Below are 23,938 nucleotides of genomic sequence, written 5' to 3'. Positions count from 1 at the left end.
CTCTTCATACCCCCTGTAATTCTCCCCATCTGTCAAAGCATGTACCACAACATGCCTAAAATCAAATATATTCATTTCAGTTCAGATATCCACCCACCTGATCCTCTTCAGGTTTTGGTGATGCTGTCAAAGTCACCACTCTGCCAGACATCCAGGTTTAAAGCATTGGAACCACCTTTGACTCCCATCTTCTCCTTTGTCTAGAACTTCCATAAACCAGCCCTTAGAAATTACCCTCCCAGGTGACCCACCAACTTCTCTTTCTGTGAAAATACTAGTCAAGCCCTTCGCCTTGGCACAGCAAGACCATTGTCATAGGGTTCCTGTTTCTGGTCTCAGCTTCACCAAATCGTTCAGGAGCTCCTCATTCTACTGTTCTTAAAACTTCACTGGTTACGCACTGGTTTCACAGGCATCAGCCCAGCCTCTTGGTTCAAATCTAAATGATCTCCTGTTTTTAAGCTTTGAAAATGAGAGTGTGAGGTGCAATCCACACTGTAGCGAACAGAAATTAAATCTCTATAGCCAGGGACTCAATACTAATTTTCCCCATCCTAAGGCCAGATGACTCTAGTAACTAGCTCGGTTTGGAAAACTTTGCCTTGGTTAATTACATTTCATAGACTAACCCCATGTTATCTTCTAACTACAATTATTGCCAAACACTAGGACTCTAATTCAATGTCTTATCTATTAGGTTGGTGCAAAAGTAATGGCGGTTTTTGCAATTATTTTTAACCTTTAAACTGCAATTACTTTTGCACCAACCTAATACTTATTGTTCCATAAGCACATTCTTAGAGAAATTAAAACTCATACTTCTTGGGCTTGAATAGTTACCAGGCAACTCTTCTCTAAGGTATTTGAAGGACTATAATTACATTATACACTGATATAATATAAATGTCATAGTATTTTCATAATCAATGAAAAGAATCTCCTCTTTAGCCACAATGATGTTTCTAAACACAAATTATATAAAGGTTTTTTTAAAGTTCACTTAAATGGGAGAATGATTATAAAGCCTGAAAGACCATATTCACAGAAACTCCTCTTTCTATGCTTCCAAAATTATACAAGTTAAAATTCAAGATCAGGTGACAGACTCATAAACTGAAATAGACTCAAGATTCTTAATAACAATTAACTAATTATTATTTTAAACTACTTAATCCATCTGGCAGCAAAAGACGTCTGTCCTGGGAGCTATATGATTTAGACTAATGAAATGGAAAACTTTCAATTTAAAGTTTTCCTACTTGTAAAACCGAATTAAGTATGAATACTTAATAATGGTTTTTTAAATTCACCTTAATGAACTCAAAATATTTTTTTATAAAACAAGAAACTGTTTGACAGATTTTGTCCATTGCCCTAATTTTTTAAATTATACAAAAATATTTAATGAAGAAATGACAAAGGTATCTTAATGACATTAATACACTAAGCAGTTTACAGCTATAAAACATAAAGTAAACTATATCAATAAATGATAAAGTGAAAAATATCTGACTCAAAACTTTAGACAAAGGTATGGCTAAGAAAACATATAGTTACTTAATGTTTACGTAGATCTAAAATACATGAATATTGCATACCAGAAATCATATATATTTAATTGCAAAAACATATAACCCCTATGAAGCCATAAATGAATGGCAAAAGTAAGAAGTATCTAAGGAAACCAATAACTTTTAATATTTTGAACTTATAGTTCATTTTCTAATCAGTAATAAACATTAAACAGATAGTTTTAAAATCTACATTATATTTAAATTCTAACACAAAAAGACATTGATATACATATCTAAACTATAACTTCACTTTATACAGTTCAACTATTTCTTAATTCTTAAAGTACTTTTAAACAATTTTCAGTACGTACAATAAAGTTGGATACATACTATAGAATAAAGTCATTTTCTTTAACATTCAAATATATATTTTTTTGGCTTTAATATATATTTAATTATATATAAATATGTTTATATTATATGTGCATATATAATTTAATTCATGGTAAAAATAAAATAGAGGGTCCCTGAACCGTGAGTAGGAAATGTTAGTTTAATAAAGACATTCTGATCTCACCACGTATATTTTGCTTCATACATAAATTGCTGTCTTAATAATATCCTTACTCTTGTTATTTTGTTAGTGTTCCCAATGCTGAAAGAATCATTCTTCAAACAAAAACAAATTTAGCTGCTATATATTTTAAGAGACTTTGAATTCATAAGGTAAAACAGTAATTCACACATCCCTCCAACCCACCCCAACCCCCAGAATATAACTGTGGCATAAACAAGGGTTGTGAATTCCTTTACACCTAGCAGGAGATAAACAATTCAAACATTTAACAGAGAAAAAACAATACTGTATTTCATTGACACACACATGTCAGACTTTAAAACCTTTATGAAGTATAATAATATTTACTTCTGCAAGAGAAACCCACACATCACTGCAAATAAGGACCTCTAGGGTGACCTCTCACACACTCATTTATACCAAGGCTCATAAATGACAAATTCCCTGACTGAGGACCTCAAACATCTGATGACCTGTGAGATCACATCAACCATACACACAAAAATATCAGAGTACCTCTTAGGTAAGGCTACTTACTTTGCTAAGACACTACTCCCAAAGCCAGGATGCCAAGGACAACGAAAGCTTGCATTTATATGTACAGCACATCTGTAAAGTTGTAGTTATAGCAACCAAATTCCCAACTTGATCCAGCAATTGAACTCCCTCTCCAGAGAACAGCTTTGCTCTGTGCATCAGGTATCACATCAGAATATGATTTAAAAGGGGCAGGGGTGATCTAAAAAATGCTAAAAATCATGTTCACTTTCCAGGATGAAGAGGTTTCATATTGAAGCAGAAGTACAACCAATCCCCGAGGGGGAACGTTGTAGTATATGCTATTGTATCGTTTACATAATTTACTCTACTCCTTTAATTTAGACGCTTACCTTTTCTCAAATTTAACATAGGATATATTTACATGAAGTGCAACTTAACTTTCCCTTCAATACGTCAACTCTAGTCAATTCAAGCTCACATGCGTTTCATAATTTTGCCTTCATTTAGGACTCTTTCCCAGTATATCTTTAAAGTCTTTAATATACACCTTTACCTCATATATGTCATGGGACTACCTAGACTTGAGCCAACGTTAGGTAGGACAAGTAGGAATTACAGATGATGTAAGACCTGAAGGAGTATGGCTAAGCTGATGAAGCGTGCGAGCACAGGGCTGAGGAGAAGAATGATCTAGCGAAGAAAGATCATGAACAAACTGAGAATGTGAGGGAAAACTAAAGAGCAAGCATACACAGAGGCTGCTGGCTGCCTACTGCAACACCCATTCTCCTCTTTCTCCTTAGAAGGATATTTTTGTATTACTATTTTTAGTAGGGGCACATTGCATCTCACAATGAAACACTACATGTCTCAGGCTCCTGGGTGGCCTGAAGTGGCCATATGACTACATTCTGGACAATTAGATATAAAAAGAAATGTTGCTTCAAGGAATCTGATTTGGATGGAAGTTAACTTTTCTGCTCTTCTGCCTTTCCTCCTGCTTCTTACTTCCACGGCAGACTTGATAGCTGGAGTTCAGAAGCCATCCTGCACTATGAACTGACAACCCTGAAAATGGAAACTATGTGCAAGCGGAAGCAGAAAAGAAAGACGGAAGCCTGTCACCTTTTCACACTGTGGAGCCCCCACACCATCCTGGACCATCTGCTTTCAGGGTTTTTATACATCGGGGTGGGGGAATTAGCTCCTGCTGTGTTTATACAATTGTTTTATGCAACCAAAACTAATTGTTATGAATACAGTAAGCAAAACAATAACCAACAATATACCATTTTCCTTTTCCCCACCTTCTGCACTCCTGCACAGAATGACTTTGTAATCTCGTGGCTTTGATATCACACAAGCAGGATCTTTGTATGTTTCAGCAGCACATTCTAGGCAGGCACATAAGAGGCACTCAAAAACATCTGTCGGATGAATGAGTAAGAAGGATACGCATATAAAGATTTACAGGTGAGCAATTTAGAAGAGAGGTCAAGATAGAAGTATTCATTAATACTAATTAAGCATCAAGTTGAGGACTCTCTTGAAAAGACACAACTAATAGCCTAGGGTAATGTTTGACTCTAGAAATCAGTTGTGGCCATTTTGGTCGTTATTTTTGATAATCCTTTTGGTAAATGATGCTCCTAAAATACAGAGTTTTTAGGACCTAATCCCTTGTAGTGATTAGGTTTTATACACATTAATATTTTCAGAAAACAATACATTAATCATTCATTCTTGATAACTATCTATTTGACTGAATAATTGCATAACCTATGAAGTAGAATGTTTGGGCAATCTCGATATGCATGTGTCAGTTTTGTAAAACTGCTGCTGGATTAAGTGTGGGGGGAAATAACTGTAGAAGACTGGGGAGAAAACAGTTAAGTCCAAGAGGACTGATTGACACACACACACACACCCACACACACACATTTATGAATGTATGTGTATATTATAACCTTGTTATATATTCAGTTATTCATGTATGTTTACATGTATAGAGCAAATAGAACATTTTTAAATTAATACAAGCACATTTCTATGAATCCCTGCCTAACCTACTATTTTCATTAGCTGAGCAACTACAGGCCTCAACCACACACTTCTGGAAAATAAAGTGACAATGAGGAGTATAAGATCATGTCTGAGATAAGTAGTTCTTGTGCAACTTATTAGCGCTTACAAATTCTGCCATCATCCACTAACTTTAGATCATTCCGAATATGGATTAAACAAAGTCTTATGTTTTCTCTTGAAAGGAAGGAGGAAGGGAGGGATTTTATTTTTTAAATCAATTTTATCTTTTAAATAAATAAACAACTTCTAATAATGCTGGCTATAAAGACAACTTCTGAAAAGTTTATGTATCACTCATTTAATCCTGTATTTTCCCATGGTGGGAGGGAAGGTATGTTTGAACACCATATTATTTTTAGAACTCAATGAGGACAGATTTAAGTATCGTTTTTCTTCCCCCCCACCCATTCCTTCTTCAATAACCACTCTTTCCCTTCCATGCTTAATCTGTGCTCTTATTGTGATTTTGTCAATACCTGAAGGTAAATCTTACCTGTAATGTACAATTTCTAGAACTCTGACCCTCATTTCTCTTTATACCTTTTGGATAAATTTAATGTCCACTCAAGTTACCCACCCTTCCATAACATAATTCATTAGTGAATTATTTTTAAAATGCCATACTCCCTTCTCCAATAAGGTGTCACATAACTTGTAACTAATTTATACTCTTTCAAGAGTGTGCTTTTCTAATCGTATACAGCTCTTTACATGAAATAAGGAATATTTAAATGTCTCAGTCCCTATTGCATACAGAATCATTCTTCCATTCTTCCATTGTTTCACCCTCTTTCATTACTGTGAAAACTACCAAGTTCTCAGGGCTATCAATTAACTTATCATGTAGCACTGAAAAGCATAAAGTAGGCCTGTGCTTTTTAAACTTCAGTAGCTCATTGTTTGTCATGTGAACCATAAGGAGAATAGCATTTCAGCCTCTCAGAACTGATTAAATGCCTTGCTCCCCCCACTTATCCTCATTAAAGCTGCCGGCTCTAATTTAAAATGTGATTATTGAGAGTAACACAGCATAATTTTAATTTTTAAATTGTGGATACATTTGGTATCAATGAAAGAGAAGCACGAATCGTAAATGGACACAGCCAACGTGGTACAAATAAATAATGTGTGCCTTTCTCCCTACCTCCAGCCAATGATACCTGAGACCTAATTTACCAACAGTCCAACCCAGTTATGCAGCTTTGTAACCCAGACCTCTCTCTCATGAATGCCACCATCACCAATGCTTTCCCTACTATTGGATGCCCCAAACTGCACTTCTATTCTGGATAACTTGATGCTATTCTTACACCTTTACTCAAGCTATTACTTATGTTTGGATTGCCTTCCCTCAATCCTATCTCTGCGCCATCACTCATTCTCTTCACTATGTCTGGATTTCCTTTCCAACTACTGCCTGAGAATCTCGCTCATAAACCCCACTGACAATCCACTTCCTTAAGAGCCAGCCTTGATTACCATCCACATACATTAAAATACTCCTGTCTTTAAAGGATTTTTTGCATTCTGTGTGCTCTTTGCTACATCTATTTAAACTGTACTGTTACATGATACTCGGGCAATTTTTTTCATGTTTCACATATGACGGCCTCATCTCCCCAAACAGATATTAAGTTAAAATGACAACAAGGAGTAGAGCATCTTGCTTCCTTTCAATACTCCAGCAACCATACAGTAGGACTTAATACAAGTTTCAATTAACATTGCAGATAACATGGAAATATGCCTCAAAACTTGAACTCTACTAAATCTATTTTAGAATGAGACAGAATAACCCATAAATATGGAAAGGACCTATGAACCAATTCTAACTTTTGATGGCATTTCAGCAGTTTCCAGTAACCGAGCTTTGCCAGTTACAGGCAGAATTTTTTACAACACTTGTAGTGTACAGATGAGTTTGCTTACTAGGTCTGCCGCCTAACATACCCGGGTAGCTAGACCCTAACATCTTAGACCCTAATTCATTGGAAGCCCCATCCCTCTGTATAGGTCTTTGTCCCCAAACCCTCTGGCTCCGAGGTTTAATCACAACCCTTCTTCTCTTGGCATCTTCCAACTTCCTAGAGTTATGGGCAGCCTGGGTTTATCTTTTCCTCCAACCTTACAGCCCCTACCTGCCACCACATTGATATGAAGTGAAGAGATTATTTATCATTTGCTCTGTTTGTAAAAAAATATATAAAAAGTTTTTTATTACCAGAGCAATAAAGATAGTATTTATGATTAAATATGGTGTGTATGATCATTTCTATTAAAAGACACTTCCTTATAGGCCTCTACGATAAAATTAATTCCATTGAGGAAATCAGATTCAATGTTTTAATAGGAGTGATTATTTCCCAGGATTGTGACCAAGGTAAATTCAAAGAAGAGCCTGTATAATAATAATGCTTCATGTCTTAAATATCTAGTATACTGTATTTTTTTACAAATAGATGTAAAAATGATTGTATATTATCAATAGTAGAAAAAAATTCCAATTTTAGGAGTTAATATACAACCTAGGTAAACTATTTCCTTCTCCAACAAACAATCAAAACTAGCAAGTTGAAAGTTAGAAACACAGTCTAAGCATATCTTTAGTATTTAAATTAGAATTCTCAACCTTTCAAAGAAGCCAGCCACCAAAAACTAACATTAATCCCAGTTATTATACTGTGACTTTCTGATAAAATAGGCTTCAGCATTTATAGAGTCGGGCAATTCTGGAAGTGAGAAAATTTGAAGTCTATAACAATTTCTATTAGCTCATTAAATACACCAATTTAGAGCACAGTAGGGCAATACACATTATTAGCATTTCCGTGTCCTTACATAGAAAAAACCAAAAATACATGAAGAAAGCCATTACTACACCTGCAACTTTATTTAAGATAATTTTCATTTATTGCTTTCCAATCCTACTGCTGTTGCAAATGATGCCTTTGAAAAAACTAGTGGCGGGGGGAGGGGGAAACGACTCTTTTTCACGATACTTCACTACACTCTGCTTTTCATTGTCTTAAAATATCAACCTACCATGACTGTGGATTTAAATAGTGTGTCACAGAGTTAGTTGTGGAACACACAACTGCACAACTTAGTGACCACAACTGCTTTGCCTATAGGTTTGGAAAAACACATACAGTTTCTGCCATTTCTATATTCATCTCTGGCAAATGTTCCATTGGCATTTTCCTAAATGATAGTGAGAATAACCTTTGCTACATTCCTAAAACACCTTTGCTCACCATCTTTCTGATCATCCAAAAAACTGTATTTTAAATAAGACTTTAAGAAAAACAGAGCTTTAAATCATACATTGCTTCAAGAATACAAATTGTACTCCAAATAAGAGTTTAGCTCTATCTTAGGGCAATATTATATGCAAAAACATTGTAAGTGAGATTACAGCCACTTGTCCAAATACCAATGTTTCAAAACTTGATAAATCTAATAGATTTAGAATAAAACTCATAAAAACCACATTTGTATCACTGAAATTGCTCAGAGTGGGAAGAGTGAGTAAGCTGGCACTGAAAGTCACAAAGGAATTCGTAGGCTGCATAAATGTTATAAATCTTATCAAGGAACAATATTCATGTTTGAATAACAAAGTGAAGATAGGCAACCAAAACAACTTTTATCTGTCTAAAAAGAAAACAAAAATTTTTTAAAAATAATAAAATCACAAAATGCTGACCTAAATGTCAACTGAGAAATTCAATAAAGCTAATGAAATCTGGAAGCAAATGACAGATTTTCTGCAATGTATATCACCCTTCTCACTTGATATCAAGTGTCAAAGCAATTACATGAGAATTAGTTAAAAATATGAACTGTTGTTCAAAGTACTTTGATTTGAAACTAATCTACCTGTCAACAGGAGTGGAAATTTTCAAGAGTATGATCAAGTGACTTCTCATTTATACTGATAACCAATTTCTAGGCTAATATGATAAAAACATGGTCAACGTGGAGAATTGTCTTTGAACTGGCTATTTTATAAATCCAGAAGACTATTATTAATACCTAAGCTGTATTATTCTTTAATCAAACCTCAATATTTTCTGGAGAGATCAATACATATGACTCACTCATGTCAACATCTACTGTAGTACCAGTAGAGCCTCTCTCATGTTAAAACAATCTCAGCACTATTCCTAAGGCAACATCTCCAAAGGAAACAAACAACTTGGACAGAGCAAATGTCACCGGGTGCAACATGAAGGAATAACCTATATATAGGACTAGCTCGTCATTCAGTCTGAATACCACTCCTTCCTTCATCCCATTAAAGTACTGACATGAGAGCATTTGACAGCCAGCCAGAGAAAAAGTAACTTATGTCATCTTTTAAAATAATTAGACATAGAGTCCAATGTGTTCATGAAATAGGGCTGAACTGCAAGTCCTCTTTCTTCTTGAACAGCAGTGTTTTTTTAATGTTAGGTTCCCTTTCCACAAGTGAGAACAAGCTGTTACTTGACTAGTTGTTGATGGCTGGTAGTCAAGACGGACCTCACGGGCTCCTTCACAGCTGTAGGAACTCAGTCTATGGACTGAGTTCGTACAACAGACCTTGCAGCAAGATGATGAAGTCACTAACCTCCGTTCTCTTTAACGTGTAAATTTCAAATCACATTCATTACAGCATTATTTATAATAAAAAGTATTGAAAATTTACTCTTTACAATTGTTAACTAAATTGTGGAAGTTCACATAACTGAACATTAAACAGACATTAAGATATATAAAGAATAATCCTTTATAGTTTTTAACATTATGAGGCAATGCATATACATATACATATTCTTTAATTGAAATAAGATATTAAATTGTTTATAAAGTATGCTCTTAAGTATGTGGAACACACACATGTAAGACTAGATAGAAAAACACTGAAATATTAAAGAATAATTATCTAGGATGAGAGTTATGCTGTTTTTCCTTCTCTTTATCTGTGATAATTTATGTAGTAATTATTATTACTTTTTACGTTAAAATTATATGTAATTTTTTAAATATGCCAGTGCTTGAATGTTTTTGCCTACACCTTCTTCTAAGTTCAGAAATAGAGTTCGACAGAGTTTCCAAAAAAGGAACTAAATAGTAGGTCCTGTGTTTGAAGGAGCAGAATAGTGTTGTTATTCAATTCTCCATCCCTCGGGGAAACAGGATTCTAGAATTACAGGAGCGAGGTGTCAGGGTCACTCCCAGCTTCCTAGGCAGAATCCTAGGATGCACATCCCCCCACCATCCGATACTGCCGGAGTTCCCTCAGTCATAAAATACAGGTAATAATGGCACCTACCTCAAAGGATAGTTGTGAAATTAAATGATTCAATATATGTAAAGCATTTAAAATGGTGCCTGGCAAACAGAAAGCACTGTCAAAGACTTAGCTATTTTTCCCTCATCATTTTATTACTACAACTATTCCCTCATCATTTTATTACTACAACTATTACTACTTCTATTACTAGTACCGCCACCACCACCATTACCGTGACTATCGCTACTATAAGAACAATAAACAAATAGGCAATAGATCTTCCCTACCTCATGGGACCTTTTTCCAAAGAGAATAATGCCTGCCAAACTGAACTCGGAGAAGTAGAAGGGCAAACAGGCATGGCAATTGCACCAGAGGATGTTTTTCATGAGATGCAACGTGCCCCTGGCACTCTTTCACGACCATTCTGGCCGCCAAAGGCCCATCTCAGTGCCTTCTAGTACCCGCCATTTGACATAATGATATAAATTGCTTCTCCCTGTCTCACTGACTCTGATTTTTCATAAAAATGTGTTCACATCTTTAAAATAGATTCTTCACATGTCCTGACCCATTCAGAATGATTTATCAAGAATATATTTTAATATGTTCATAAGAGCGTTAGGTTACAGAAGGTGAGGAGTGGGGAAGGGAGAGCACTGCTCTTTAATAAATTTAGTCAATTTAAATATTTATTTGTCATTTTAAATACAGATATTTAATCGGGTAAAGTTTTTAAAATCTTTAGTCAAAATAAAAATATTTGTGAAAAATACACAATTGGAGAAAAAACAGCTAAGATACCCTCAGTCAGGGAACCCGCACACATGCAGCCACATGTATAACAGATGGGTCCCAACCCTCTTTGGCTATAGCTGATTGGAACTAGGTACACATCAGCCCCAAGCCCAGCCAATGAGACTGGAGCCTAAAGAATCCAAAGAAAAGACACAGGCACTACAGTCAAATGTTGTAAACATTAGGGACATAAGATCATAAATCAACAGTTGGCACATACAAGCCAAAGTCACAGGGAGAAAGACATTAACAGCCTTGGAGAGCGGGAAGCCAGTCCACAGACAGATGCAAAAATGAGAGACCATATGGTCCTGAGAGTCAGGAAAGTCAACGACAGTTCCTGGCTTTCCATTTCTAGTTCCATGTGGTCTCAATGAACTTTCTTTTCCTCTCTTTAGATGTTTATGAGATTGCCTGTTACAAAGGCATATTTTATTCCCTATGAACAAACGTGTCCTAAATTAGCCTGACATGTTCATGTAACAAATGGACATGTCACCAGCATGTCTTTTGTTCTTGCCCTTTGTTAAAGAGATTGCAACAGTGTTTACAACATGAAACAGTCCTTTCTTAAAGATTTACATGTTAACACCCCAAGCTACTGCCTTGCTTTGTGTCATGAAAGAGGAAATAGGAAGAGAAAACAATTCTGCAAAAGAACTCAATTCTGCAAAAGGATTTCCAGCTTCACAGATAATCTATTACAGAATGTCTATAAGATACCTGCTTCTTGGAAGAAACATAGACTCCTTAATGAACACGGAACCGGAGAGGAGGATATACCAGCAGGTTCCAATATCATCAGGACTGAAAAGAAAATAGAATCAGATGGTTATAACAACAACAACAAAATCAAAATATATATAGCACAAAGTGTTGTCCATGTTACTTTCAGAATCATGAAGAACAATGAAATAGCATAAAGCATGTTCATAAAAATGCCATTATTTGACTCTTGGAATAATTTCTTTAAATTATTTTTTATCTCCCAAATAAGCTAAAGATATTTCAATATTTTTAATATATTTAAATATTTTAAATGTTCCTTAGGCATAAATCACCTACCATTCCCAGTTTCATTTTTCAGTTTAATGTTTTGAACTCAGAATACTCTCTGTTGCTTCATAAAACAAAAAATATGGAGGAGAACAGTGAAACTCAGTCTTCCCAACCCTTCCCCATGTCTACCAAGCTCCCACATTTCTCCACCATGCTTGTCGGATATTTTTTCAGAATTTCTTTACTCATATTCACACAAATTACGGACACATATTCTTATTTCCTCCACCATCTTATTTTTTTTTTTTTTTACAGAAAAGACAGTACACTCTACAGTGTTCTACCTTTGTGCTAAATTCTAGAGATCTTTTCATCTGATCGGCATCTTGTGGATGTGCCATATTTAACTTAAGCAACAAGTCATTTTACTTGTTTCTAATCGTAGGCAATTATTTAAAAAAAAAAATGAAAACTGCAATGATTGATCTTGCATATACAGTAGTAGCTGTAACCAGTAACAAGAGGTGCAACCGTTGGACCAAAGGGTACATACACCGTTCTTTCTGATAAATACTGTCAAATTGTCCTCGCCAGGTGGTTAGCAACTTATCTGCCTACCTGCTTCCACACATCCTTACTAGTACAGTTGGTTACATTAATTGAACAAACATTTAACTAACAATCGATGGTGGGGGCTGTTCTAGGTGCTTAGAATACTTCAGAGAACAATAACAACAAAAAGGTCCCTGTCCTTATGGAGCTTATATTCTGGTGAGACAATACAGATAAAAAAAAACAAAAATACTAAATTGGAAAATTATAAATCAGAGCTCTAAGGAAAAAAAAAAGCGTAGGGTAAGGAAAACGAGGGTGGGGTGTTACAGGTTTAAATGGGTGCCCAAGACAAGTCTCACTGAGAGAGCACAGCTGAGCAAAATGAGTTGGCCAAGTGGATCCCGAAGGGACCAGCATCCCAGGCAAAGGGCAGGGAGGATCTCAAGTGTGCATGCAAAGGCCACAGGCTGACACTACCCAACAAGGCCAGCGTGGTGTGGCAGAAGCAGAGTGGGGAGGGGCAAGCCCCAGGGGAGACAAGGCTTTCTGTCACTGGGGCTTTTAATCAACCTTCCGGGTTTTTACCAATCTGCTTGGTGAAAAATGACACATTCGTGTCATTTTCTTTTTCATTTCTTTTTCTTATTGTTATAAGAGCATCTTTTTTTTCTTATTTACATGAGTCATATCTATGAATTTTTCTGTGAAATCAATTCATAAAAATTTTTGCTGATTTTCTAAGTTGGGGGATTTTTTTTCTTATCTAGAGGCACTTAATAAAAATGAGCCTTTTGAAACCTGAGCGGTGAGTATCTTTTCGCCCCATTTGTTGCTTATGCTTTGACTTTGTTAATGGTGCTTTTTGCCATATGTAAGTTGTTTTATTTTATAGACTCAAGTTTAGCAAATTTATTAGGATACAAGCTCAGTTACTATTAAAACAAAACACAACAAAAAGCTAAACAGAGCAACGGCTTAACCAAGGAGGAAGTTCACTTCTCCCTCACACACACGTAACAGCCTGAGCACATGGATCCCAGGGCTGATAAGATGTCCTTAGGGTATGGAGACTCCGGCTCTTCCCATTGTGGGGCTCTGTCGCCCTCAACATGTGGCTCCCATCTCATAGCGTAAGGTGGCCGCTCCAAACGTCACCGCCATACTTTCTAGCTAGCGGGAGGGGTGGGAAGGAAGTAGAGAGCACACCAGCTGCTTTTAAGAGGACAACAGGAGGCGGCACACTACACACCCCTCAGATCCCAGGGACTCAATCACATGCAAGTGCTTCAAAGGAGTCTTCAACGATCTCTGCCAGCTTTTTTTTTTTTTAAAGAACACTAAATTCTATTTACAATACTAAATAACTACATTATTTATTTAAAACACCAATCATTTAAATCACCTAATCATTTTCATTTCGCTGTTTGCTTCTAAAACAAATCATCAGTTGATCTCTGCTCTTCCCAAGTCCATTCCTAACCAATTTCACAACTACTCAGCATAAAGGAAAATACTGTCAAATAGAATTTAGTTCCAGCAAAACCAGAAAAGTAAAATGATTTCTCAAGTAAAAATGCGAAGTACTTCAAAAAAATAATGTATACCCTTTTCTCCCCAGTTTTTAATCATTAGCTTTTGCAAACAACAATCATTTACCTAGTTTGGGTGGGGAAAAATAACAAAAAACCAAAACTTTCTTAACATAAGGTGAAAACATTATTATTAATTCTGTTTTATGTCAAGTAAAAACGCGTTCTGCCAGATGCAAGAATACTTTAAATTTTCAAAAATAACAAGCACTAAAACACTGAAATAAAAAGAAGGAAAAAAAGAATTATTTTGAAAACTTGTTTTAATCTGTTCTTACAATGGTCCCTTTATCACCAAAGGTTGGTCAAGGGAAATGAAATCTAGAGAACGAGGAAACTAAGGCACATTCTCACTTACTATGTGGCCTTGGGCAAGCTACTACAGCTGTTGCAAGGATTAAATGAACAATGCTCACTAAATGCAAATAATTATTCTATAGCTTTTTCATCATGTGAAAAAGTACAGTAAATGTCACTCTGGCCTAGATTAACTGTGACAGAGCATATAACAAACATTCACTGGCTTTTTAGTTATTCCATGTCTGTCCATTTTGAAGGCAAAATTACTATGGACATTATAAATGCAAGGGTCGTAAACTCAGCTTTCCTGGCACTGATCATAAAATACCCATGAAGTAAAAGGCAGCCAGTGTCTACAGTGGATAAAATACTGTGACAGCAAATATTCTGGCACCCTGAATACTTGTTGATTACCCTATCATTAGAGTTGACTCTTCATATCAGGAAAATCTTGGGAAAGATTAATGGAAGTAAAGATAAGAACCCGGTCCTCTCAATATTTCCCATTTATTATAATTTTGTTTGCCTGATAGATGACTATTTCTCTATCTTTTCCAAAAAATTAAAATGTTCACTTACAAAGAGTTATACCTACTTGCACAGGCATTGCTTACACGGAAAATGATCAATCAACAAAAATTTATTGCATTTATTGCATTTCCTACATGCCAAGCCAAGTAAGATCATCGTAATTTCTATACTATTGAGTCGTCTCTTTTAAAGATTCAAGTTTTACAAAAGTAAGCTAATTAGAACTAAGAATACAAAAGCAATGAATCCTATTTTAAAGATGTTCTGGAAATAGCTGTAAACTAGAAAAATTCTCCATCTTTCCTCCTCTTTTCCCACCCATTCCCCACGGAACTCAGGTTTGGTTCCTGTTCTGAAAATCCCTTGCTATGAGATGCTACCAGAAAAAACTGTTTTCCTTGGTCTTAATCATCCAGAAAATTCTGCCAGCTTTATTAGAAATCACTGTACCAACCATGCTCACTTTCTTCCCTTTCAATTATGCCTCAGGCAGGCAGTGTTTCAGCATGGGGTACAACCACCATCCCTTTCAGGTCCACAAAAACTCCCTTCCCACAGTGCAGCTGTTACCTGATGGGTTTTATAGCAATTTTACATGTGTGAAGTGATGATGATTATTTTTTTTTTAAGAAAAGATGAAAAATCTAAGAACAGTACTTAGCAGCAGCAGCAGCAACTTTTCTACACTTAAAGGGTAAGCAAAATTAATCTGAGCTCTTGCTTGCAGACGGGCACCCTGGCAATGGAACTGGTATCATCATCGTCATCATCATCACCACCATCATCTAGGACTAATACTGAGATTTTACTCTGTCCAGTGGTTCTCAAGCTTTCGTGTGCATATGAATTACCTGGGGCGCTAATTAAAAATGCATGTTCCCAGGATCTACCCATCTCACCCAGGCCCCTAATTTCTGATCATTAGGAGGGAGATCCATCACCATACCTTTTAAACACATATCCCAGGCAATTCTTACGCATGGGCTTTTACAAAGTTTGAAAAACTGTCTCAATATCAAGCACCAACAAAAACAAAAGACAAGGGGAGGGAAAAAACCCTACAATTCTATCACTATCTATGCAATTAGTTGCATGTGTTTTATTCACCAGTGTTACTTTAATTTTTCTCAAATAATTGTTTTATTGTTTTAAAATTATGAGCTAAGGAATCCCTTTAAAATGGGAAAAGCTGTTGTTAAAATGGCAAAAGCTGAATCTTGGAATAAACCTGACTGAGCATTTCCAAATAACCTTAGTCTTCCACCACCAATTAATAGGTAGAAAAGAGAAACCTAAAAATTAAATAAGTACATATAGCAAAGTAATACTTTGTAAGTCTCTCTGTTCAGCCAAATGGACAATTTTTTGACTGAGCTAAGGACTATAATGGACGATTGATTTAATTCCTATACATCGCATCCTATAAATGGCATAAATGAAAGCCACAAAAGCCTAGCTGTTATGGCAAGGCACTCTGAAAGGCTCCTGTTTTTGTTTTGTTTTGTTTTGTTTTTAGTTTTCATTAACAGGGAGGAAATGAATAAAGCCAAACAAAACTAAAACAGCAGACGAAAACATAAACAGACCATCGCAAAATGATCAATTCACCTTCCAGTATAACCAGCTAGAAGGACTCTGAAGCAGTCAGCAAGGAATGGCTCCTATTGCTGCCCATTATTCCAAGTCCAAAATGGAATGGCAAGTTTAGACTTGGAATAATGGGGAGCAGGCAAATCTATAATCTCCTCCCACTCTTTTCCCACCTATTCCCTTCTATTCCTCAACACACACCCCCATTGCCAACTGGTTGTTCCTTTCCCACACTGTCTATCTGCCCAAGGTGTGTTGTCTCCCTCCACCTTCTAAATCACACCGCACCTTACAGGAACGGCTCGAACCCTACTTCTTTTATAAAGTCTTCTCACTTACTGTTTTCCAAACTCCAAAATACTTATCACATCTAATTTCATTCTATTTTACAACCTCCTTTTAGGCAGGAACTGTGTGCTGCACCTGGTAAAAACCCGACACTATTTCAGTTAGCATTTGCTCAGGTAAATCAGATCATGACATGCCTCTGCTGTTACCCCTGGATCCTGAACAGGAGAAAGTTCAAACCCCTTGGTTTAGCATATGAGGGAAGCAATATGTTGCCATTCAAAGAGCAAAGGTTTTAGAACATATATTCTTTTATACTAAACATGTGATCCTGGTAAAGTTAAATTCAGAGATTCTAGCGCCTCAACCGTAAAATGGGGATATCAATACCTTCTTCACAACGTTACCTTGATTTAATGAGGCAGTATATACATGGAGTACCTTGCATAACAGGTACTTACAAAATACTAGTTCTCCTCATCTCCTTTCCTCTCTAACGACCATCCCTGAAAGGGCCAACCCACAACTTCACTTTCTGCTCCAATCTTCCACATATTCTACGCTGCAAACTTCGCCCTGTTCAGCTATGCTACACTTTTCTTCCCCACCTATGCCTCAGGGCCTTTGAATAAACCTGCTGTTCCAGCTTCTAAATAGTACCTTTTGTCTAGTAAACTTATTACTCATCTTTTGAATTCCAGGTTAACTACCACTTCCTCTGAGAAGTGTTTTGGTATCTTCCAAATAAAGTGAGTCATCTTCCTCCTGGGTTCCCAGAGCACTTGGGACGTGCTTACATGCAGCAGTTGCCAGAGTCTCAAAATGACTTTTAGAGTTTTCCCCTATTAGCTTCTCAAGTCCTTTAACTCATCAGTAGCCCCAATATATACACTATATAATGTCTGATTGGTACTTAGGTATTTTCTTAATGGCTGAATTAGTAACTGAATAGACACCAACTCAGATATGGTATTAAAGAGTCTGAAAGTCAAAGACGTGAGTTTCAATTTACCAGTAACTGGAAAAAATGAAGCCAGGCTTAACCTTCCACATCCATATCCTAAAAGTCCACAAGGTGGCGATGTTGCCACATAAAAATGCTGTGTGTGACGCTCCATATTCAGTATTTATAATGCCGGAAGCTAATAAAAGTGACCAAGCTGAAGGTGACAAGGGGGTTGAAAGAATCAGCTAGTAAATCAAAAGAAAACTGATTGAATCAGCAAAGACAATTATGGGAGGGCAAAAAAGTAATGTGAAAAAGCTACTTTACTCAGCTATTAATACAATGAGATAACTTAAGCAGAGTCCAATCAGCCAAAAAGGTTGTTTATGGAGATGAAGGCAAAGGGGACTGTGAAGAAAGGACTTGTAACAAAATGGGAGAGTCAGGAGTGGTGGGGGTAGGTGGCTGTGGGCAAAGGATACTGAGCTAGCATAACATTCGCTCAAAATGGGCCTCCTGCCCGCCACAAGCAGGGGCATCTACATCTTTGTGTGTGTTGGGGGTGCGGGTGGCGGGAGACAACAAATAGAAACTGAAAGAAACATACCTGTGCAAAATCCAAACCATCTGGGACCAGAATTTAGTGCTTTTTGAGGCTGTCCTGACAAAACTTTGCCCTGGCATAAGGAGGGCATTGGGAGTACAAGGGATTCCTCCCACTTCAGCCGACCAAGTGCAATGTGGCATGAACACAAGCCAGAAGGGGCTCAGAAGAGTGAAGAAGCACCTTTATGATGCTTTATGTGGACAACATTCACAACATACACACAGCGACGCAAAAAGATGGCCGTCCCATGGTAAGTAAGAACTGGTGAAATGTCCTATAGAAATAGTGGTTACGAAGTCCATTTAGCTAGAGGTGGCAATGCCGCAGTCACAGACGGGTTATGTACCACTGAGAACATGTAACATCAAACACTGACCTTTGGGATATTTTAGAAAGAAAAGGTGCATTATGCAACCCAGAATGTTATGCCATATTCAAAGCAAAGCTGTTGGCTTCTGGGAGAAATAGAGACAGAATTCTTGTCACCCTAGGGCTACTGGCCTCACATCTTGAGCTAAGAAAACCAAAAAAGAAATAAAATGAAGACTAACGAAAGTTCCAATAACTAAGTAGAGACAACTATCAAGTAATTCCAGAGAGCCAGCCAGTGACCAAAACTAGAAAAATACCTGTTTCTTGTCTTGCATCCACTGTTACAATAACGTTATCTAATCAAAGGATAAAACCAGAGGACAGAAAAGTCTTCCTAAGTTTCTCCCTGTCCACAACCTACCATCACTTCTGCTCGTTCTTCTGAAGCCTCTCTTAATTGAAGCCTCCGCTGAAGTTCAGGGCCTCGTTTCTACTCACCTATACTGTTCTTATAGCATGTTATACTCTCTGGATGGGCTTAAATTTGTGCTCTCAAATATATGGTTATGCCCAAAACCAAAGTGAAAATAACTTGACTTATTTACAACAAATTATCTTCTGTCCTTGCATGGGAGTCCAGCCATTAGTTCAGATCAGAAGTTTTAATATGCACTTCTTGAGCCCTCTCGGATTTCCCGCTATCCCACCCTCCTTTCACCATAACAGCAACTGCGACTGAGTCGAATAGGATTTCCTACGGACAAAGTGTTCCACCGCTTAGAAAAGGAAATTCTAACGATGGCCACCTTCCAGTTTGCAGATGGCTTTTCAGTCACAGAACAGTTTTAATCTTTTTCACAAATACATTACATTACTTCTGTGACTAGATGTATCAGAACGTTTAATAATTATTTGTTTTCTTGTTTGTTTTGCTCCTCTGCTGGGGCTCTCCGTGATAAGCTCAAAGACAGAACATGTATTATTTATTTTTGTATGACCAACGGCACACAATGGTTTCTCCATTTTCTTTACACACACATAGCAAGTAGAGTAAAATTATTATGGAAACATGGACAAGAAGGATACTTCAAGAAAATGGATGCATCTTGTTGGGGAAGAAAGGAGAAAGGAGATTTGAAGTATTTTGTTTCTTAAAAACAACAACAACAAAAAACCTAAAGCAAATGTGTGTTTGCGATCACTTAAAAATGAGACTGCACATAAAAGCAAAAAAAGCTCGGCCACATCAGGACGGATGGAGCAGCGCAATAACTGGATGTGGCTCAAAGAGTTAAAGGAGAACTTCCTTAGGATGGAAGACCCTGGCACACCTACAGCCTGTAGGAAAGGGGGCAGGAGAAGAGGGTGACAATACAGGTGAGAACAGCAATAACCACACCGTGGAGGACAAAGGACATCTTCCTCCTGGAGGGACGAGAGAGACTTGCGGCAAACGCAGGTGCAGATAAATTGGGGATTGTGAACAGAAAGTAAAGCTTGGGACAGAGTCAGCTGGAGGGGGAGCGGGAGAACAGTGGGTGGGTGGCCTTGCAGAGAAGTGATTTGGAAAAGCTGCTGTGAAAACCGGAAACCAAGCCAGCAAGTGAAAAGACTGCTAAAGCAATGACGTTGCAGCTGAAGCCTGAAGTTCTAAATTGCACATTTACAGATTTAAATGAAAATGCTTTAAAAGACTCAATAGGCCTCCACGCAGTTTTTGCTTTTTATGGAGGAACAATTTCCTCTCCTGCAATAAAGAAAGATAAATCCCTTAACAAACTGCTATGAAAACTCTTTAAAATCCCAAACCATTCAGTCAGACACATATGTAGAAAATGGGCATTGAGGTAGAGAGTTACCTATATTTATAGTGTGGGCATGTGTGTTTTTGTGTGTGCACTTAAAATACTTTTTTAATGGGTAAATTTCTGATGCAAAAGTTTTTAGCATTTTAAATGTAACCATATATTAAACTGAAATAGGGAAAAAAAAACTCAAGCTGAAAGGACACACTTGTTTTTCCCACTTCAGATTAAATTCTTAAAGAAAGACATCTCTAAATTAAAGCTCTCAGGTAAGGAATTTATATTGCCGCCTTAGTATTCCCGGTCCAGCAAAATAGCTAGCATATAGTAGACAACAAATGAAAGGAAGACAGAAATTACCTGATATTCTTGTCCATTGTGTAAAGTTCCATTAATTTTATCTAACTTTCTAGCGCAAACAAATACAACTAGATTCGAAACGGGAAGTTTTAAGTTTTTAAAAAATCAATTTTATCAGATTCGCAACTCTCTCCAAATCTCAACACAACTTAAAATGGCACTTTTGCCATCTAGTTGGTTTATGGTAAAACCATAACACTGTGAAATTTACAGCATCACTACTATAATTCCTTCCTAACAAAAGTTTAAAGCAGCTAAAAAATTGGAAGACCAAAATGTAAACTATCAGAACAATGATGTTGTAATGACAATGACGCTGGCAGCTAACATTTTTGTACACTTACTATGTATGAACTGCTCTAAGTACTTCACAGGTAGTACTGCATCTTATCCATACACAGACTAAAAAGTAGGTACTATCGTGTTTCCCTGAAAATCAGACCTAGCCGGACCATCAGCTCTGATGCGTCTTTTGGAGCAAAAATTAATATAAGACCTGGCATTATATTATATTATATTATACCCAGTCTTATGTTATAATAAGACCAGGTCTTATGTTAATTTTTGCTCCAAAAGACACATTAGCGCTGATGGTGTGGCTAGGTCTTATTTTCGGGGAAACATGGTATTATCATTGTTTCCATTTATAGATGAGAAAAATGAGGTACAGAGGTGGATCAAAAGAGTATTATATTTCGCTAGTGAAATTATTAAAACCATAGACTTAGAAGTCACCATAATAAGGAATGTGAATGCTCATGTCTTGGTCATAAAACCAAAGTCTGAAAGTCTTTGATATTCTAACTATCCTCTGTTCTTTAAGCTCAAGGGAGAACAAGAACAGACAGGTCATTTCCCCCATGAAGTAATAACAACAGGTCCCCAATAGGGGTGGCATTACAGCATTACAAAGTTATCACAGATTTATGTACACCACAAATACAAGGGTTCTTTAATTTTCAAAACTGCACCTACACAAATTGGTAAAAGCAAAAAAGTGTTTGTTCAAGGACCACAGAAGAAAACGCTTCAATTACCCTCCATCACAAGATTGGCCAAATACTAGGAATCTATAGCTAGTCTCTGTGTGAAGTTTTGGTCTTATGAATTCATGATCTACTGACTATCCACAGGCTTTCCATTGCTTACTAACATGTCACCTAATTCTAACTAGTCAAAAGTGATCAATTGCTATAACTCTTGTTACAAACTCCAGCCTAAGTGAATTCAATTTAGGATTATCTCAAACATGGCTTTGCGTCATCAGCATAGCTCACTCACTGTCTAAACTGATCAAAAAAAAAAAGAAAATCTCTAGGTATATTTAAAGACACTGTAATCTACCTTCAATTTAAATGAATAATAAATGAAAACTGTTAGGGAGTCAGGGTAATGCAGGCAGAACTGCCAGTGGGTTTCAGTCCCCACCATCACCCCTTGGGGAGGCCAGCATCACGGGAAGATGATGTGCTTATCCCAACACGTAGACAAGCATTATAATTCTTTTTATGGTGCCATTTTTTTATGGTGGTATGAAAAAAACCTGGGAAATGCTGGTTGAGTGGGGGAAGGCTGCAGAATCCCAATGTCTGGGCTCAAATTCAGGTCCCACTTTGAGCAGTGAGAACTTGGGCAAGGTCTTCATCCTCACAACGCCTCAGTTCCTTCCTGTGTAAAACTGGGATGATGGTAATACCTACTCACAAGACAGCTATAAAGAGTGAGTAAATTAATGCACATACAGCACTTCTTAGAGTATGTGGGAAACAGGAAGTCCTTGTTAAATGTGTGTTATACCTCATCATCAATACTACCAGCACTGTTTACAGAAGGACAAAATAATAGAAAGTTGGCACTACCACTAGGCTGCTTCAAAAAATTTCAGGAACATTCATCGGAGATTTCCAACTCCGACATTTGTATACCCATTCCATTGGTAGCTTTTAATTGTTCCTCAAGGAAACAAATATTCTAAATTATTTACAGCTTAATTTCTTTAAGAATAAATATGTGAAAAGCAACGGCCCCTGGTGTTAATCTCATTATCAATTGGTTATTTATCATTCTTCTGTATTTGGTATATGTTCCTTTAAACCCCAGATGGATATTTACAAGTTCCTGCAAAGCAGCCCCTAGATGTTACAGTTTAATAAATTACAACCCAGGAATCATCCGAGATCACAGCCACCTGTATCTTCTTGCAAAATCTACCCCTGATTTCCTCATTCCTTACGTCTTTGCCTCAGTTCAAACCTTGTGGCCTCTGATGACTGCAATTGTCTCCATAGGGACCTCCCTGCCCATCCACTCAAGCTCATCCACCTTTTGCCTTTTCATACAGGCACAGATATTATCTTTGAGGGGATGAGTAGGGCTGGAAGCCATTTGGCCACGTCATTTTGCTTCTTGAAAACTGGTCACCAAGCTACAGATTAAAAGAGAATTTAGAAATATCGCAATGGATGGACCTTATTCAGATCTGATTCAAATAAATAAACGGTAAAAACAATTTTTTGAGACAAATAAATTTGAATAGTTTCACGATACAAAGAATTATTTTTTAAGTTTTAATGATAATATTGTGGTTAATTTTTTTAAAGTCTTTATCTTTTAAAGATAAAGATACATATCAAAATAGTTGTGAATGAATTAATATTTCCGGATTTACTTCAAAATAGTCCAGTTGGAGGTGGGAGAGGGGGAGCAAGTGATGACACAAACTGGCCATCAACTGACATGTCGGACGATGAGTATACAGAGTCCATTAAACTATTGTCTCTAATATCGTGAATAGTTGTAGTTTTTCAAGATAAAATATATTTAAGAGGGGGAAAAAACTCATTTCCTGTTGCCAAAGAATTGAGACTGATTTTTTTTTAACAACACATTCACAAGCAAGTAGGAAGGACTGGCCTGCCTCTTTTCTTGACTCACCATCCTGACCCACACCCCATGCCACTCACACTAAACGCGCCACAGTGGTCAAAGCCTCGAGTCAGGCCCCCTTCACCTCCGTGTCCCTGTGCATACTGATTCTTTTGCCAACGAAGTCTCTATAGACCACTGGACACACTTTTTGGACCTACTTCAAAGGGCCCCTTCCCTGAGACTCTCCCCATTTCCCTCAAGCTTTCCCTTGCACTTCTTCTGCCCTTAGAACATGTCTATAGTCTCAGTTATTTTGCTTAATTAGTTTTAATTGTTGATTTCCTTTTAGTCTACTTCTACCTCCCTCAAGAGATTATAGCCTCCTTAAGGGTAGGAGCTGTGATTTATTTATTTCAATAAATATTCACTATAATA

General features: G+C 37.0%; 1 protein-coding gene across 8 annotated transcripts in view; it reads right to left on the bottom strand.

Moving 5' to 3' along the window:
* Nucleotides 1–23,938, bottom strand: part of RAPGEF2 (Rap guanine nucleotide exchange factor 2) — a 210,468-nt gene that overhangs the window by 116,731 nt on the left and 69,799 nt on the right. For all 8 annotated transcript variants that reach the window (XM_033133894.1, XM_033133900.1, XM_033133896.1 and 5 more), the window contains exon 4: nucleotides 11,477–11,560. In XM_033133894.1, the coding sequence (XP_032989785.1) occupies nucleotides 11,477–11,560 (84 nt within the window). The remainder of the gene's footprint in view (nucleotides 1–11,476; nucleotides 11,561–23,938) is intronic.

Source organism: Rhinolophus ferrumequinum, chromosome 18 (assembly GCF_004115265.2).
Source record: "Rhinolophus ferrumequinum isolate MPI-CBG mRhiFer1 chromosome 18, mRhiFer1_v1.p, whole genome shotgun sequence".
Lineage (NCBI taxonomy): Eukaryota > Metazoa > Chordata > Mammalia > Chiroptera > Rhinolophidae > Rhinolophus > Rhinolophus ferrumequinum.
The sequence above is the reverse complement of the archived record's forward strand: the minus strand, read 5'-3'. Positions and strand labels throughout refer to the sequence as shown.